The 19,046-nt window shown below is 44.2% G+C and overlaps 1 protein-coding gene across 1 annotated transcript in view; it reads left to right on the top strand.

Annotated features, from left to right (window-relative positions):
• LOC102036736 (matrix metalloproteinase-24) overlaps positions 1-15,757 on the top strand; it is a 25,183-nt gene extending 9,426 nt beyond the window's left edge. The window contains exon 4 of the mRNA XM_005431333.2: positions 15,555-15,757. Within this exon, the coding sequence (XP_005431390.2) occupies positions 15,555-15,757 (203 nt within the window). The remainder of the gene's footprint in view (positions 1-15,554) is intronic.
• Positions 15,758-19,046: the final 3,289 nt, after the last annotated feature.

The raw sequence follows: 19,046 nt of genomic DNA, 5'->3' as shown, positions 1-19,046 counted from the left end.
CAATGTTTCCTGGCATGTGCAAATGACTACAGGAGGTGTAGGCTGAGAAAGGGAGGTGGGGTGTGGTGAGGAGGAGAGTGTGGAGACTGTGGGAAATTATAATGTGACTGAGAAAAGGAGTGTTTTGCTGTCTTGAAATGTTAGCAAGTTTTATTCCTGGGTTTGTGGCTGGAGGGCTCTCTCCAGGATCAGGAGTGACAGTCAGAGACTGAGTGGTTACTGTGTGAGAGCTGCAGCAGTGAGGTGTGTTTGTGTGTGTCAGTGCTCTGTGCCACTTCAGTCTGGTCTCAGCAGCTATTTGAGCTCAGCTGTGGGAGTGTGGGAGGCCCAGGTATTGGATATGACTTCCCAGGAAAGCTCATGCATGAGACCTGGGAGTGCTGGTGTCTTGCAGGAAGGTGGAAGGGAAGGTTTTGACAAGTTGTTCTTGCTTTTATCTGTTCTCATTTTCTGCACAAAATGCTTCCTTCTGAGATAAGCTTAGCAAGGTTGGGAGCCAGCTTAAAGGCTGGCAGGGATGGCTCTGCAGAAAATATTCCATCCCTTGGTAGGATGTTCCACCATAGGTGGTCACTTCTTTGAGGATTTTTTTTGATGCAGTTTTTAGGATGGTGTTTGAGTGCAATGCATACAATGAGTAGAGTGTCTCTCTTTTTATAAAAGCTTTTTAATGCTATTCTTATCCATGTGGCTCTTTCAAAAACGTGATGTATTTCTCTGCTGTTCTGAGTGACTGGCATGAGTGGTGTCCTCAAAGTTCATGAATTGGCTGGTGTGCTGTTTGTGTAAGAATTGATAGAGGAATTGAGACTTCCTTTTCAGAGGATGTCACCTGTGCATTTGCTTTCAGATTACTGTGCTGCAGAGACTGGGCTGCACAGGCTCTTTCAAAAGTCACCAGTGAGGAAGTTGGGAATGGTGGGGTTGTATTTGACCCTTCCATCTGTGGGAAGTGTTGGTGGTAGAAGGAGTAAAACCAAAACCCCTTACAGGGGTAAGGCTGTAGTCAGAGCATTATAGACATGTTGTGTGAGGAATTTGGTTTTGCCTGCATCCTTATCTCTGGTGTGCACTTGTGAAGGTGTCCTGCTTCCTCCCTGGGTGATCCAGGCCTCTTTAGGGAGGAGTTTCCTTCTGTTTCACTATTCCTTGTCACTGGAGCACTCACTAGCTTCAGGTTCTCACCTCTGATGTGTTCTATTTGAAATGCTTTTAGGAGGGTTTTGAAGAGTTTTTTCTTGGTCAGAGGTTTCCTCTTCAGTTCGCTGCCAATTTTCATTGAAAATAAGTTATTAGAGGGGATAATATAATCTGTTTAACAGGAAGTGTTTCTTCAAATATGATCTTGCTTGTCCTTAAGATACGTATTTTCTGGCAACAGGGTTGATCAGTCTGGAATTGAAGAGGCCTTAGTAAAAGAATAAAAAAAGCCCTACCAAAAATCATTAGCAAAGCTCTCATTTATTCACATGCAAAAAAGGAACTGGTTTGGCCATTCAGTATCTGTTCAATGATTATAAGAGTCTTGAAGTAAGATGGAAGCAACAATGGTATCTTTTCATCAACCCACAAAATACCACAGTGTAAAATGTTCCACTCCTGACAAAAATTTGTATTAGTTAAAGAGAAAAGTTGAGCTGTCTACCTTGGAGCTCTCTTAGCCTTGCAGCTGTGAAGGTAAATGTCCTGTCAGCAGAGCAGAATGCTGAAACTGGTGCCATAGATCCTTAGAATATTTTGCTGACCTCTCACCCATACAGTTTTATTACAATTATTCCAGTCTGAATCCTTGCTTTTGTGGGTCTGCATCAGTTATGCTGTATTGTGGCACCTGCAGAGATCCAGTGCATCTGTGTTTGGAAACAGCTGTCCCCCCACAGAGGAGCTGCTTTGCAGTCTTCACTAGCAGTACAAATTATATGGATAAAAGTGAAATGTTTCACATGAAATTTCATCCACTCAGGAAAAATAAGAATGATTTGAGCAGATCTTTCTATGCAAACAGCCATCTCCAATTTGTACATGGAGAATGTGGTATATCCTGTTGATGAAAGCTTCTGTCTTGTAAAGAGGCCTTGTGGTAATCCACTGGGGTTATTGACAATTTTATCATCCCAGGTAGGATATAGTTGGGATTTATGTACTCATTATCATTTTGCCTTGTTATTATTATACTGATTTTGCCCTCGTGGACAACATGTCCACTACCACATCCCTTAAAATTACTGGTGTAATCATAATAGCTGTGATGCTGTTGCTTGTCCTCTTGAGCCCTTGGTAACAGGGGCACATGCACCATCCCTTCTGTTTTCTTCTACTGTGAAGAATGACCCCTGCATAGGCTTTCAAAGTGAATGCAAAGTTTCCTTCCCCCTGGATATTAGTTACAGTTCCACTCAGACATTCTGTTTCTTTAGCCGAGTAAGACTGTACTTTCAATTTATGGTTGCTGATTTATCTTCATAATTGTACTGCCTTCTCTGGCATTCTCATAAGTAAGCTCTGGAAGATTAATTTAGATAATCTTATGAAGAAGATGGGCAAAACCAGGTAGGAGGTTGAGCTCCTGGAGCGGCCCTTATTAACTGGGACCATGGGATAAAGAATTTGTTTGTTTTCCCATGAAAATGTTGATGAGAGCAGCTGGAAGCATGAAGCAGAATGTTGGAATTTGGAGGAAACAAGGGAAATCAGTAGGAAGTGATGCAGCAAACAAGATGCAACTGAAAAAGAGAGAGCACATTTAGAGATAAATCATCTACACAACCCCACATGAGGAGCAGCTGGCATGGTCACAGTGGTGGGGACTGACCGCGTGGTTTTCCTGGAATGTGCTCTTCAATAGGGATGAAAGCAGCTGTTGGCTGCTTAGCTGATCCCAGCCCTGTTAGGCTTTGGTGCCAGGCAGGTGGAGGCAGGTGAGGCTGTGTTTGGAGTCCTGTCCTTCAGCAGGCCCTGGGCTGTAGCTGCTCCCTGGCCATGGGGCCTCTCTTGGCTGCTCAGATGCAGTATTTGGAACCTGCACGTGTCAGCACAGCCTCAGTTCCCAAGTGCTGGTTTTATCAGAAGGAACACCAGACTTTCCTCTCCTTTCTTGAGGTTTTGGGCATTTTTTACTTGAAATGTGCTGTAGAAACAGCCAAGCAGGCTTTGAACTGCCCACCTCAAGACTCACAACACTAACATGTTGCTCAAGCAGCAAAAGCCCAAAAGGGGATGAACAGACTTGGCAGTGCTGGGGTCTCTCTCCCTTGGCTCCTAACTTGGCTCAAGCATAGAGGAGATGCATGAAATACATTATTAACTGGCCAAATTGAATACTTACTAGCCTTTGTATGGAAATAATAATTATAGATGTGTGTAACTCCAAAGCTGAAAAGGAATCCTGAGTGACTGAAAGTTAGTTCTGTCAGTTTAAATATCCACATGACACATAGCAGCTCTTACACACCTCTGACAACTCAAAACATTTTAATCCAGATTAATTACAGAAAAATTGCAAAATTTTTATCTCCAGTTTAACATTACAAATACTATTAATAATAGTCCCAGGCAAATCTACCTCCCGGTGTTTTAAAAACAAAAATACATTGCTGTTATGCATGTCACTAACACCATAGCTCTAAATCTGTGGTGTCTGTCAACCCCCTGCAGGAAGATTAGAGAATCTTTTTAATACTAAGGTGAGGTAAGACGTGGGGTATCCATACTCTGCCAGGGATCACCAGATTTTATTTCTTTCCCCATGTCCAGAGTTGGCCTCTAAGAGCCTCCCTGTCATCTGTTGTCATGCAGCATTGTGGGTGGGAGTGTGCCCAGGGCAGCCACTTCAGCTCCTTCAGGAAATGCCCGCAGCTGATGAATTATTTCTGTACCAACTCCAGTGTGGCTCAGCTTCACATTGTGTGGTCCCTGTACAGACCACAGGGTTCATCTTTCAGTGCCTGTCTTCCACACGTGTACCAAGTTTTCTCTGTAAATATTGGATGACCACTGTGGCAGCTTTTTAGATGTTGGCAAGAAATGCTGAGCTTTGCTAACAGCAAGTAAACAAATCTTATAATTGTTCCAACTGATTGTTTTCCCCACAGATCCCAGTGGGATCCTGCAGAGACTTCTTTGGAAAGCTTCCTGTTCATGGCTTCTGAGAGAAAGCCAACCAAAAATACTGCCAGAGTTTGCAAGACACTGGCAGAAGCAGTACAGGAGATGAGATTTCACAGGTCACCTTCAGTTAATTCAGTGCTAATTCAGCACAGGAGCTCTGGACGAAAAGGGCCTGAAGCACCTTTGGGAAGGTTCTGTCAGCCACAGAGCAGAGGAACTGGACAGCTTTTTCCCTGTGATTCTACCACAAGGAGTAGCATTGTTTCAGTGGACACAGCAGAGCAAGCACTCCTGGAGTCACCATCTGGACATGGCATATGGTCAGGAACCTGACCAGGTTTTTCAGGACAGCCAAATATTGTCTAGGCTGACGAATGTGAATATTCAGCAAGGATCTGAAGGAGAAAATTTTGATTAGGGTAGCTAATTTTGGAGCTTACTGACAGCCAGTGATCATGACATGCCTGTTTGGGGGAATGCAGTGCTTTAAGCCAACATTTGCTGATCAGTGTGTTCAAAGCACTGTCTTCACTAGAGGTTTACTGTTTTCTGTCCTGGCAGTATTAACATCACAGACCTCCTTGATTCTTTGGACATTTGTATCCCTGTAAGCAAGATGAAACCAGGGGAGCTGGGCTTGGTCAGCCTAGTGAGGAGAAGGAGGATGGGGAGGAAGCATCTAATAAAAGTCTTCCACCTGAGGAAATATTAGGGGGAGGAGGGAGGCACACTCTCTTGGAGGTGGAGGAACAGAAAAAGGAACAAAAGGCAAGGGGCACAAGCTGCAACAAGAAAAACTCCACCAGGGGTGTAAGGTAAAAACTTCTTCAGCTGCAGAGTGGTAGAACTCAGAGGCTGCACCTGGAGGGGTTGTGGGGACTCCATCCTTTGAGATTTTTGGAACATGGCTGGATGATGTCCTCAGCAACCTGATGTAGTTTTGAGATTAGTCCTGCTTGAAGCAGAAAGATAAACTTGGTGGCTTCCAGCCATGCCTTTCAGTCTACATTTTCCCATAATTCTTTAGCACTGCCATAGACAGAATTTGAGTTCCTAGAACTTGAAAGCAAATTGTAGTTACTTCTCGTGGCAGCTCTGAGCCATAACAAGGTATTCAGCTCATAAAATTCTCTGTTTCTATCAGCTAGTTCCCTTCTAAAAACAGGACTGTTTAACATTGAAATTGTTCATGAGGGAGGACTGGTGATGCTCACAGGTGCATGAAAAGGTAGCTGGCAATATTTTTTGCCAGCTGCTTGATCCTTTTGAAGAAACACCTCTGACTGTTCCTTTTTCTTTTTTTTTTTTTTCCATGCCTGAATGTACAAGGTTTCTGGAGCATTGACTAGACTAATCCTATAAACATAGAATGTATGCTAGAATATCCAACAGATTCCCTGGTATTAAGGGGGGATGTATCAGTAGGTTTGGCTTCTTCTAGTCATACAATTCTTTTTTATCAAAGACTTCCAGGTGTTACCAATCACTTTGGAAACACTGCTGGCCAAACATGATTTATCCTATTTGTTTTGTTTGATTACAGTTGTGATATTTTATGTGGGGAGAGGGAACTAAGAGGAATGCAGAGTATCCAGCTGTAGCTTTCTTTTTGTGTTTGAGATTTGTATTAGCATCCATTTTCCTAGATTGACTCTCTGCTCTCTGCTTGCTCCCCACTTACCTGACTTGTGCAAGTGCAGTGCCTGCTTGAGAAAGAAAATGCACCCTAACCCCTGTACCTTCACCCAGCAAATTGCCAGAACTTGGCAGTCTTTTCTCCTTGATTAATTCCTGTTTCCTCTGCGTCTTGCCTCCCTTTGTCTCATTTCTTACTTATTTTACCACTTTTTCTCATCTTCATTTTCTGCAGAGGTACTGAGGTTGGCAATCTACAGAGTGTGAATGCAACGAGTAACTCACAACAGAGAACATGTGTAATTTTTGTGCTGTTTGGCTACTAAGTAGATTTTTAGTTTTCTTTCTTTGATTTCTCAGATGCAGAACATGTTCACATCTAAAGAGTTTTGTTCTAACAAATGGCATTTTGAATCCATCATTATTTTTCAGGCTTTTGACACTGTTGTTGAAAATGAGCATCAGCGTTTTCCAGAGCAAAAACCAGAGCTGCTTTGAAGTTACTCACGTGTCCCTTAACACAGAAGACCTGGAAGACTTTCATGTACACGTTGGAAGTCAAGTGGGGCATAAATTGTATTAAAATTTCAATTTATTCTCTCAGGCCTTTTGATGATACATCACCAGGTCATGCTGTTGCTTGGTATTTTGTTCATTGAAGACCAGTTCAGTGTTTAATCTCCAGGACATACCTATTTAACACTGGTTTCATCCTGTAGCTGCTTGGAGAGAGACTCCTTCCCATAAGCCAGAGCTCTCTCACATCCTGTGCTAATGTTGAACAGATTTGAGCAAGGATATAGACACATGATTTCCAGCCAGCCAGCCACAGTAAAAAGAAATCAGATCAGACAGCGTAAATCAGCAGCAGTTTGAGATTACACCCCTGTCCTGTCAACCTGAAGGAGAAGAGAGGAAGCCCATCAGCACATGGGGAAGATTTCTGTCTTCAGATTCTCCTCTCCACCCCTGGACAGCTTCTCTGTAAGTAATGCTTTCTTTTGGTGTGTTTGCTGTGATTTTACAAACATGGCAGTGGCTTCACAATGCAGGCTGGATTTTAAAGCTTGGCAGTGCTAGTTATTGATTACAGCTGAGATTCATTAATAAGGGTCACCTCCAAATTCCAAATTTTCAAAACACTGTACTTGTAAATACACCTGATGGTACTTGTCAATACCTGAAGTTCACAGTGTTCTTTAAAGAAAAATGTTAGCCCATTGCATTTGTTACTAGTCTTTCAATACACAGAGTATGAATATAGTTATGTAGGTATTTGGAGTCCTATTAATTTATGTATAATCAAAATTAAGTATTTTACTTCTTTTCACAGAGAATGAAATACTCTGGGATTCACAGGAAAGAGCCAGTAAGGACCAAAATGGTGTGTCATTCCCTTAAAAAGGAAGAAGAAAAAAAAACTGTGAAAAAAACAGGTCACAAGAATCAAGGTGAGCCAAAAATTCTCTTTTTATCACTTTCCTTTTGTAAAGCAGAAACTGATGATGTGCAATGAGCCAAAACGGAGCCGTATCTGTAATAAAGTTGTGGCATTCCACTTGCTGAAGGGCAGAGGAGAAAAACAACAGGCCATCAGGAAGAAAAGAAAATAAAAATAGAGGAATTCTTGAAAAGAGTTTGCAGGTCATCACTGGCAGCTTGTAGCATCAGCGGGGAAATGACACCCAGTACTCTGGATTTTGACATCACACGCAAGCAGCAAATTTGGGAGGTGCTTAAATTACTTTATTCTTTGCTGTTTCTGAAGGAGAGCTCACAGTTTGAAGACCGTTTGACTAGTATTGCCTTCTCTACCCAAATCCACCAAGAATGTGACTCTGAGGGGGGGGTTCTCTTCCGTCCCAGCTCTCTTGTGTCTCAGTCCTACTCAGTCTCACAGCCCCGTCAGGAACTTCTGTGTTAGGGGAGGACAAAGACAGAAAGTCTCCTGCTCTAGAGAACGCCCTGGCTGTGGCACAGAGCTGCTCTTACAGCTTCCAGAGCAACACTTGCTCTGTTGCCAGCATCAGGAATTAAATATCATTTCAACCTGATGGGCAAAAAAGGATTCCAAATGTCACAGACTGGATTGTCCACACTGCCTATGCCAAGGCCTGGGGTTTTTAGTTACCTTCCAGTGTTTCCACTGAATTCTGTCAGTAGACTCTGCTGTGTTTAAATACTTTCAAAATACAAACAATAGCTTGTTTTCAAGACTGATGGAATGAAGGTCATACCTACATTTTTTTGTGTTTCTATGGTTTTTTTTTTCTTTACTGCTTTACCATCTGTTCTACCAAATTCTCTGCTGGTATAGGCAAATAAGAGTTTTCATTTTGGGATTTGTAATTCTTTGATATTGAATTGTTTATTGAACTACAACCTACATTTGTGAAAGATGGGTTTAATTTTTCAGCAGAACACTGTGCTCCACTGACTGTCAGGCTGCTGAGCAGCAGAAATGGCACAACTGCCCCTCCCCCTGGCTGCCCCCTCTGTCAATTTTGGTCTCACCATTCCAGACCTTTAGTTTGTATTTTTCCTCTTGAGTTTCTACAGGAGGTTGTCCTCATAGTCCCCTCTGTGCATGTCAAATAAAGCACAGCTTGCGCCATTAGTAAGGTGTATAGCACAGCTACCAGCCCTGATTTGCACACTGCCTTTTGGGCAATAAAGGTAAATTACCTTTCAAGTTGGTAACATGATGTGGTTCTTGTCCTTCTGCAGTCCCTTGGTCTTGTGGGGATCAGTTTAATATGGCTGTGGTGCAATTGCTGTTAAAGCTGCAGATCATTCCTTCTTTCTGCAGGGAAGCTGTTCAGACACTTTTCAGAGTTTTCAGTAATTCCTTAAGAAGCAACATGTAACAATAATTGCTTATGAACAGAGGAACACCTGTATTTCTTTTTAACATGTATTTTCTTCCTTTCTAGATAGAAAAGCTGTTTTCCACAGAATTCCACAGAGCAGTATCACCCCTTCTTCAGGGTCAGAAGATTGGAAAGCTTTCCTTGAGCAGAGCTGTCGTGGATGCGAATGGAGGAGCACAGACAAATCACATGTTCTTCTGTTGGACAGGTCAGACCTACCAGGTCTGAAGATGCAAGAACCAAGGCATAGCTTAGAGTAGCCCTAAAGCTTCTTTAAGTTGTGCTTGGGAAACAGTTGTCTCTACGTGGCTGTTGGGGTGGAGGGAACATAAGCATGTTCAGTTCACACCATCTCTTCTGTAATTACCTGAGGCATGCTATTGTCACACACAATCAATCATCTGACTTCTTAAGTATCATTCTTACTTTAATAAAATTTCAATGTAACCCTCATATGTCTTTTTGTGTCTGAGTACACTGCAATATGTAGATTTGTTGGCAGAGTGATACAGTTCATAAAGTATAAAACTAACATGACAAAGAGCAGAGATTCAGTCTCTTTTCTGCTGTTAATCAGATATGCAATATTATTTGTACTTCTGTTGTCTTAGAAGCTGTGTCCTGGATTTACAGTCCCCAGTGCTGTGTGCTCTCCAGAGCCTACCCACGTGCACAGCTGTGCTGAGGGATCAACACTGATGGCAGGAACTGATAGCACTGCCCTAATGGAGTCTGTGACCTGCTGCTGTGTGCTGACAGGCGCTTGAGCAACCTACAGGAATTTTTCAGTGGGTTACGTGGCCAAATGAAGTGTTTTGGTATGGATTTCCATAGTTTAAAGGAATGACACTATACAGGAAAGCATGTGCTGGCAACTTGACAAAGGAAAGCTGTCTCAAGGTGTCTGTTACCTATTGAATGATTTTTCCAGAGGAAGATTAAAATCAAAGAATCAGGAGGGGTGGAGTTTGAGAGTTGCAGGAAGTTCATACATAAATAGTTTATCTATGATTCCAGTGTTCTCTGTTGTAATAAAACCATGTCTTTCTTTATTCTGCAGGGAAAAGTAGAGTGTTACAAACAATTTGAGAGGCCTTTCACCAAAGATCTGGATTTAATGTGGGATTATATTGCAGTTTATCTAAAGTAAGGTAGCTCATGTGGGAGCACACCAGCTAATGAGGTTTATCCTGAACACAGATTGTTTTTGATTAAGAAAATTAAACCTATGTTTCAAGTTGTATAGAGCCATTGAGCTGGAGGTAAGGTAAGCAGTGTATTCACCTGTGTGTCATCCCAGGATACTTTTATAGTGCTATAAGTGTGTCCTCAGTTGTCATTTTCTGTGATGATAACGTGCTGGTAAGGAAAACACATCAGCAACTTCAAAACTAAATTAACTGTGTTTCTTTGTGTTTAGTATAGCAGGTCAGCTATTTCATTCCATGAGCCAACTTACTCCCTCCAGTTTTACAGGGTCATCCTCTTTCTGGTGCTCACTGGTGGACTTTTGGCTGCCTTCTGAGAACTGGGAAGGAGGAAGCTCAGGCAGGTCTCTGACCAGACCTGTTTGTTTTGTACAGATTGCGCAAATGAGCAAAAGTTGTTGTATTCCTCTTGGGACTGTTTCCTCCAAGTACAGATCCTTCTTAACCCTACTGTTTTACCCAGGTCCTGAGATACTCTGAGTGCAAGTTTTTCTTGTTACTTGAGTGGGTTGAGCAGGAAATTAAGGAGCTGTATCCCATTGCTTGACCATGTTTCCATGGCAAAGCATCAAGCTAGGCTGATGCTAGCCTAGCATCCATCTGACTCTTTCTCCAAAAGGATGGACACTATGGGGAATGCTTTTGGATAAGAAATGTGGAGAACTGGGAGGTCAGAGACCTTCCAGCATGTTCAAGAACCAACAGAAACAATGTGGGAGGTACAAGCTCCTTTCCAGACTTCTCCAGCTCAGCAGTGGGTGAGAACACAGAGAGCCCTCAGAGCCCCAGGCTGAGGTCTGTGGAAGGAGAGAACCACACTGGTGGTTTTATACCTCAGTATTTTCTTTTCAGAGCAAATCTTAGCCTACCCTTTCAAAAGGAACAATGTGTTCTCTTCCATGCTGTGGGATTTGCTACCATTAGCAAATGAAAGGGAACTTGTTGCTTAACAATATTATTGATTGAGTGACCCTTCAAGAGAAAACAGGATGATGAATCCAGAGCTGGATTTTTCAGAACTCTGGGCTTCTGAAATGGTCTTAAGACTTCTTTCTCCCATCTCCTCCTCCCATGAAATGCTGTTTCACTTGTTCTCTGAGAATGATGTCATTGTTTCAGACCTGGGGCCCCCTTAGAGTGTGCAGCAGGATGGAGAAAGGAGGTAACAGGGGCATGCTGGAAGGAAAAGATCAACAGATGTGTCTGGGAGGAGGCCAGAATAGAAATATGAGGGGATTAAACAGAGGTGAGAAGTATTTGGCCAGGGCAGGGAGCAGAAGGAGAGGGAGCTGTGTGTGCTTCTGCCATGGCTGCCTTGCAGCAAAAGTAGATGAGAAGCAACCATAGCAGTGAGAATCAGGGCACTTGGAGAGAACTAAGAGGAGCTTCTTGTCCTGCTTTCTGTGGAGATCAGTTCACTTCCTAGGAATTCTCTTGAGCTCTACTTCATCTGCTCCAGCCATTGCCCAGGGTTTATCCCTGCTTTGGTTCAGGTCTCCTGGCCATGGAGGAGGAGAACTTTTCCACTTCAGTGCTGACCTGCTGCTGTGGCTGTGCTGGAACTGGGGCAGTTCATTTCTTTGAGTTTCTTATTTCTAGTTGCAACAAAGCTTCCCAGCCAACATTTTCTGTGCTCTGTGACATCCTCACACACAACTGCCAGCCAGAATGGTGGTTTAAAACTGCACAGCAGCAGCTGTTTTCCATAGCTGTTTTTCCAGGAGCAAGTATTTCCTAAGCATAGCTGGGAAAAGGTGTGTATCTGTTCCATAGGGGAAGAGCTGGCTGGCCTGACCACCGTGGTGGTTGAGGTACTTCTTCAGGAGTGAGCCTTCATCTGACTGATCATCACAGAACTCTTGCTGGTTATCTCACTGGTGATCAAAGAACAAACAACGATGATCTGCTGGACCTGACAGCTGAAGAAATGTGGGTAGTGTGAAGATCAGTTGCATCCTGGGCTGCAGTAACCACGAGATGGACAAGTTCAGGATTTGTGTCAGAGGAGCTGCATGAGATCAGTACTGACTAATACCTTGATGAAATGACATCAGTGATGCAGCAGAGTGCACATTCAGTGAGTTTGAAGATTGTCACTGTCATATTTTCTGAAAAATCCCTTCATCCGGATTTCTTCTCCTGGGAAGCTGAGAAGCCTCAGAGAAAAAGAAAAACAATATTATCTCATTTGCTTCTCCTGTGTTTTGCTGCTTTGGAATGTGGTTTGGAGATTGTTTATCCAACATGTGAATTGTTTTGACTTAATGACCAATCATGGTCCAGCTGGAGAGTCACAGGTTTTTCATTAGTATCTTGTTAAGCCTTCCATAAGAATCCTCTCTCTATTCATTAGTATGGTTTAGTATAGCATTCTTTAATATGATATCATAAAATAATAAATTAGCCTTCTAAGAACATGGAGTCATTCATCATTTCCTTCCTGCCATGGAGGACCCCAGAAAATACCACAGAAGATGACAGGAAATTTGGAGGAGTGTTTGATAACACTGCCAAGTGATGCTGTTGTTCAGAGACCTTGAGAGGCTGGAGGAACAGCCTGACAGGAGCCATGGGAAGGTGAGGAATGCACAGCCCTGCCCCTGGACTGTTGGTGGCCCAGGGACTGGAAGCAGCTTTGCAGAGGAGGACCTGGGGCTCCTGGTTGGCAGCAAGTTGAACATGAGCCATGAGCAAGGAGATGATCCTTCCTTTCCACCTGGCACACCTGGAGTGCCCTGTGCACGGCTCCCCAGTATGAGAAACTCGACACTCAAACCTGACCAGATGTTGAAGATTGCATGCAAGATGTTTTGCATTACCATCTGTATGGCTGATAACCTTGTCATGTGGGCAGTTTGCTTTATCTCTCTCTTTGAGTGACCACATTCACACCTCCCTCGGGAGGGGACCTCTGCTGATAACAGACTATTGAATATCAGTGCATGACTGATAAGAACTGTAACATCCCATTGGGAGATGCTCCGCCCAGAGGGAGGAGCCAAGCATTGCTAGCCACGTATACTCTGAGATTCTGGAACACCAGCATGGCTTTCTCCACGGGATTCCCCAGAGGAAAAGCAGCTGCCTCTTTCCCCACTGGATCTTCAGAGGAAGACTACATCCTTCTCTACAGATTCCCCTTGCTCCAACAGAACCACACCTGATACTTCAGAGGACTGCAGCCACATTTTCAATGGAACTGCCACCAACACCTTGGCCGACAGGGTGTCAGGTTGGGTTCTGACTCTGTCAGTGTTGTTCTAGTGGACTGCATTGTTTATTTTATTCTTTTATTTTTTTCTCCCTATTAAAGAACTGTTATTTCCTGCTCCCATATCTTTGCCTGAGAGCCCCTTAATTTAAAATTATAGCAATTCGGAGGGGTGGGGAGGGTTTACATTCTCCATTTCAGGAGAGGCTCCTGCCTTCCTTAGCAGACTCCTGTCTTTCCAAACCAAGACACCAGACAACTGGCTTTACCTGACCTTGCTTGAGCTGGGCATTGGACCAGACAATCTCCAGAGGTGCCTTCCAGCCTCAACCATCCTCTGAGTCTGTGGGATTCATTTTCCACCTGTAGAGTGGGCTGGCATTTACTTTGGGCAGAAACAAATGACTGAAAGCTATTTTAAACTAATTTAACTTAAGATAGTATCTGATCTTATGCTCCTGGTGAAGGATTAGCACAGAGAGGCAAGTCACTTCCATGGATTTATATGTAGAGTTACACAGAGACAAGTTCTACATCTGCTGGCAGCACAAATACTGCAGGTACTTTAGCAAGGAGGAAAATGCCACCAAGGGAAGGTGAGGGAAGATGTCCCTGGGCACGGGCACAGACCGTGAGCCTGTGCTGAGCAGAGTCTCATGAGGTCAGCTCTGTACTGAGTGACCTTTACTGTGGACTTCCACGTGTGAGTAGTTGTGGTAGCAGTGAAAATTATGCTTTCATTGGCATTTAGCTGATATAGGAGACTAAGTCCATTCAATTTTGCAAAAGGACATTGATTCTTTGAATCCCATTTGGAATCTGGGTGCGTCTTCTAAGCTTGAGTGTTTTTGAAAACCTGTGAAGAATGATCAGTCCTCCAAACTTTACCATAAAACTACTTCATGGATTTTATACTGTGCTGTTGGACATTGTATTAACCTGTTCTGCATACACCAGAGTTTTCAGCAACAGATGAGAAAAAATTACTAAGTAGGTATTTATTTGAATTCCCCAAATACAGAAATTCTAAAATTTTCCATAAATATGTGGCTAAATTTTAGGCTTTATATGTTTTTGGACAATTGTATTTGAAAATTTATTTGAAATGCATTTGTATATTTTAACACATCTTGCATATTCAGATGCTTTCACCATCCAACTCAAATGTTTACAGCATTTAACAATTTTGGGGTGGTATGTGTGGCTGGGGAGCACTGTTTGGTACTGATTTCAGGTATCTTCAGCTGCTGGCAAAGCTCCCTGCTGAGGAGGCTCACAGACCCCTGAAACTGCTTTGTCATGTTTTTATGGGTAACAGTGAAGCAGTAACTGTTTAAAAAGTGGGGATGGTTCTGTGTGAGTCACTGTTGCAACTCCTGTCTCAGGTAGAGCTCAGCACAGAACTGAGCTTTGTTCAGCTGGAGGTGTGAGGAAGCTCTTTGGAGACACTGACAACTGATTGCAAATGTCTGATTGCAAGTGCTCTTGGTTTCTGCCTTGCCATAAAAACGCAAAACCAGAGGAGCCCAAATTCAGGCAGAACTGAGGGCTCAGACATTTTACTGCCGTGAGGAGACCCTTACATCCGTCCTTGTTGGCTGTGTCTTCATCCCTACATAGCACTGCCTGGGCCACTTTCCAGTGCCCTTATGGAGTAGGACATCCAGGGACCACTCTAGATCGAAGGGATCAGGGTCCCAGGCCCGTGGAGCTGAAGAGGAATGTGTGCCTGTAGAGTTGAAGGTACCCCAACTTGGCACTGCTCCCAGCTTCTGCCCCAGACAGGGCTCCTCATCCCTTCTTCCTCCAGCCAGGAAGGGTCCCTGACCCTTCTTTCCTCCTTCCTTCTGTCTCCTGCCACTGGGATCCAACCCAGCCTTTTCCCTGTGTGGGAATGGGGCAGGATGGAGCTGCCTGTGCTCAGCTCCTGCACGCATGGCAGTGCCAGGGGTCCAGCAGAGTAAAAGCCTTTGCTGGAGGAGATGGGGCTGCCCATGTGGGACAGTGAGTGTTACCCTGGTCTTCTCTGTCCTTCCTCCTGCCTGGCCAGGCCTCTGCAGACCTCCCCTACCATTTGTTGGTCCAGAGCTGATCAGAGAATGGCCCCAGAGGACGCAGAAGGGGCACAAAGCACTCACCCACCACTGATTAGCAGACTGTCCGTGCTCTCACCTCTCCTGGCAGCACTCTGATAAGGAGCCAGGGGTGTCAGAGTGACCATTTTGTTGGCCATTTTCTGTAAATTCTCTACAAAGGAGTCTACAGTCAGTATCCTTTCACTGCAGGCACTGCCTGTTTTACCTGCTCTGGGGCTGGCAGCCTCTGGCCCGTTCTTTGACAATGGCTAAAGGCTGTGCAGGCTTTTGGGACTAAACCCATCTGCAGGAGCTGACCCTGCCACTGTGACCTGCTGTGCAGTAGGAGAGCAAAGCATTTCGTTCTGGCTTTATGGGCAAGAGGGGCTTGGGATGGGCTGAGGCCGTGGCTGTGCGGTGCTGACCTGGCTGTGCCTTCCCCCCGCAGGGAATGATCTTTTCCTGGTTGCTGTCCACGAGCTGGGGCACGCGCTGGGGCTGGAGCACTCCAATGATCCCAGTGCTATCATGGCTCCTTTCTACCAGTACATGGAGACACACAACTTCAAACTGCCCCAGGACGACCTCCAAGGGATTCAGAAAATCTATGGTGAGCAACCCTACCTACTTCTTTCCTTACACCAGCTTTGAGCCTAGGGAGTGTTTTACCATTTGCCCCCGCGTGCTGCAGATGGGGGCTGCATTTCCTGCCAGAGCTGAGAGGGGAACTGCTTAAAGCCCTGCATCCAGTGGGGGACTGCTTAAAGCCCTTCATCCAGGACTAAGTGCCAGATGACTGCACAAGTCAGGATAACCAAACCTCTGTGATCCCCCTGCTGCTCCCTCCCTCACTGTGTCCCCAAATCAAGGAGTACTGCAGAGGGTTTGCTGTACCCAAGGTTTGTCCATTAGGAACAACCAGTGCAAATAAAGGAAAAGAATGCAAAGAGCCTGGAACGTCAAGGAAAGGTAAAAAGTATTTTTACTCTTCTTTTTTTCTCATTATTTATAAGATAAGGGAAAGAAAGTTTGGATCTGCTTAGGGAGCACTTTGCTTCTTTTCATCTCCAGCTGAACATTTTGTACAGCATGTGCCACAAAGATATTGGGCTCAAGGGAAATAGAAAAGGAGCAGAGAGATTATGGGAGAAAGCCTAGAGGCTGCATGTGATGTGGTGCCACGTGATGGGATCATGGATACCAGGGTGTGAGGACAGGAATTCACAGAATTGTTGGCTGAAGGAGACTCTGAGAGCAAAGAGAAATCCAGGTTTTAGGAACACAAGGGGAGACTGAGACTGATGGCCACTGTCTGTGGCAACCTGTGATAAATAGGTTTCACCAAACATCCCTGGTTTCATTCTTTGTGGAAAGTACAAGTTTGACAGAGAGGTCACCTAATAAATGCAGCACAGAGCAGCTGTGCTGTGTAACTGTGCAGTTGGAGTCAAACATCAGCTCCCAGGGGCAACAGGGCAGATATGGTATGAATTAAAGGTGAAAAAAATACTTGTCAGATGGTGGTCACTGGGAAAGCTGGTGTTTCTCAGGGCTTGCTGCAGAGGTTGGTGGCAGGCCTGACACTCAATGTTTCCATCCATGGTCTGCCAGTGAATTTGAAATTGCTGCTAATAAAATGTGTGGCAAGACCTGTGAGACTCTAAAGCAGTGTAGCAAGACTTTAGACATCTAAATTGCATCTCAGCTGTTTGAGTCAGATTTGGTGTTTGTTTTTTGTGACTGGATTGAGATTCATTGTTTAAGTGCAGATGCCTGGAAAAGTCTTTTTCTGAGCTAATTTCTCTGACTTGTGAGGGCAGTGGGGAAAACCAGGCATTTGTAGAGAGCAGTCCAGCCTCAGTGTGAGGCACATATCCGAGTAAGGTCCAACATCTAAAATAAGATGGCTTAAAATACACCCAGGGGAACTGTCTCATCTCATTGCTGCATCTTCTTCTTGATCATTACCAGGTGAAGTTGCATGTTAATTGTCCTGTGGTATTGTTTAATTATGAATACTTTAACACAGTTTAACACAGTTACATGTTCTGGTGCTCAGGATAGCAGAGACTCTGGAGGGTTTTGAAATAAAGTGCTGGGGTAGTCAGTGTTAAACTTTCATTAAGTAATAGATCTAAGTGTTAATTTTTGAAAGCTGTCAAAATGCCATTATGCTGTTTCTATTTTGAAATGTTGATTGAGTTCCTGTGAACTTTGATTAATCAGAAAGAAAAAAACTGTAATTTATTGCAGACAGTGGAAGTACAATCAAGAAAAAATGACTGGTTTCTCTGTTTTCAGACATGTTTTTGGAAAGGGAGCAGATAAGGAGCTGACAGCCTTCCTGCTTCACTTTTGGGATTCAAACCAAGATCAGCAGGGGCTGAGCTGGGACCAGCACTCCCCAGAATGGGCTCTGAGGCCCTTGAGCTGGAATGGGCTGGGGGTGGTGTTAGGGGTTGTAGAGATAACTCATCCTGGGGGGAGAAGAAGGAGCAACTTCTGCAGCAGGAGCTTTCCTTCCCCAGGTAGAGATTTCAGCCCTTGGTACAGAGTTACTGTCCAAAAATCAAAGTTGAATTTAAAATTAGGTTTTCCACTTATGGTTCACAAAGAAATTTTGGAAAATGTGATGTTTCTCCCTGGAACTAATGGTGAAAGAACAGAACCCTTCATCTGATCTCAAAACTGAGAAGGGCCTGCTGAAATATCCTTTTTGTAGCTTTAGCAGGAACATTCAACTAATGTATTTTATTTCCACAGTGCCACTCTGCTTTGTTGTGCCTTGGGAGTACCAAAAGCCCATCTACCAGAGAACCTCTCCAAAAACCAAAATCTCCTGCTTTCCTGCTGCTTTGGCATTCTCTACAGTGCAGCAGCAAGTGCTCAATATGTATTATTTAGTAACCTACTCTGCAAAGTCAGACACAGAGCCACTGTCTTGCCTGTAGGGTCCTTTTTAAAAAATAGTTATAATCAAAACTTCCAATTTTTAATTCCACTGAAGTTGCTAGAACAAAGAACAGAAGCTCTACTAAAACTGAAGTCCATTTTGTTGCCTTTTGAGAATGATGCATTTCAAATGTGGTTTATATTGTGTCTGTGTTTATCCACTAGAAAAGAAACATGTCCAGATCTGTCATATAATGACTTGTTGAATTTTTAATTTATTTTCTGCTGAATTTATTTCAAAACTCACCCTCAGAGACAGTCGGTGATGTGAACGCTTGTTTGTGCTTCATGCTGATAAGTATAAGGTCAATGTTTGAAATGTTACTCCCATTTTGAGCTACTGAGAGCAAGGCCAGCAGCTCCCTGTGTGACAGAGCTGTAACACCAGTCAGCAACATTCCCATTTATGTGTGTTTTTCAGAAGGGTTTCCCCCTCTGTATTTGTGTACCTGTGTCACAAATGACATGCCCAGGAGGGAATTACGCTGGAAGTGACACCAGTTTGCAGGTCCCCTGGATGTCCTGCTGAGCTGCCTCTTACCTTTGCTAGGGTTGAAGCCAGGGCTGCAGGTGGAGAGGGGAGAGCTGTGTCTGTGTCACAGAGCCTGAGCTGGTCACTCTGCAGCCCTGTCCTCACAGGAGGGGCTCAGGCTCCTTTTGTTCCTGACAGGACAAAAGGAAACAGCCTCAAGTTGTGTCAGGGGAGTTTTAGGCTGGGTATTGGGGAGAATTTCTTCACTAGGAGGGTGGTCAGGCATGGGAACAGCTGCCCAGGGCAGTGGTGGAGCCAACATCCCATTCAAAAGATGTGTGGATGTGGCACTTGGTGACACGGTTTGGTGGTGGACTTGGCAGTGCTGGGTTAAGGGTTGGACTTGATCATCTCAGAAGGCTTTTCCAGCCTGAATGATCCCGTGATTCCATGATTCCTCACATCCTGCAGTGGGTGATGAGGCAGCCTCCCATGGGAGTGGCTCTCGTGGCTCTG

The sequence above is a fragment of the Geospiza fortis genome, unplaced genomic scaffold (genome assembly GCF_000277835.1).
Source record: "Geospiza fortis unplaced genomic scaffold, GeoFor_1.0 scaffold1795, whole genome shotgun sequence".
NCBI classification, from domain to species: domain Eukaryota; kingdom Metazoa; phylum Chordata; class Aves; order Passeriformes; family Thraupidae; genus Geospiza; species Geospiza fortis.
The sequence above is the reverse complement of the archived record's forward strand: the minus strand, read 5'-3'. Positions and strand labels throughout refer to the sequence as shown.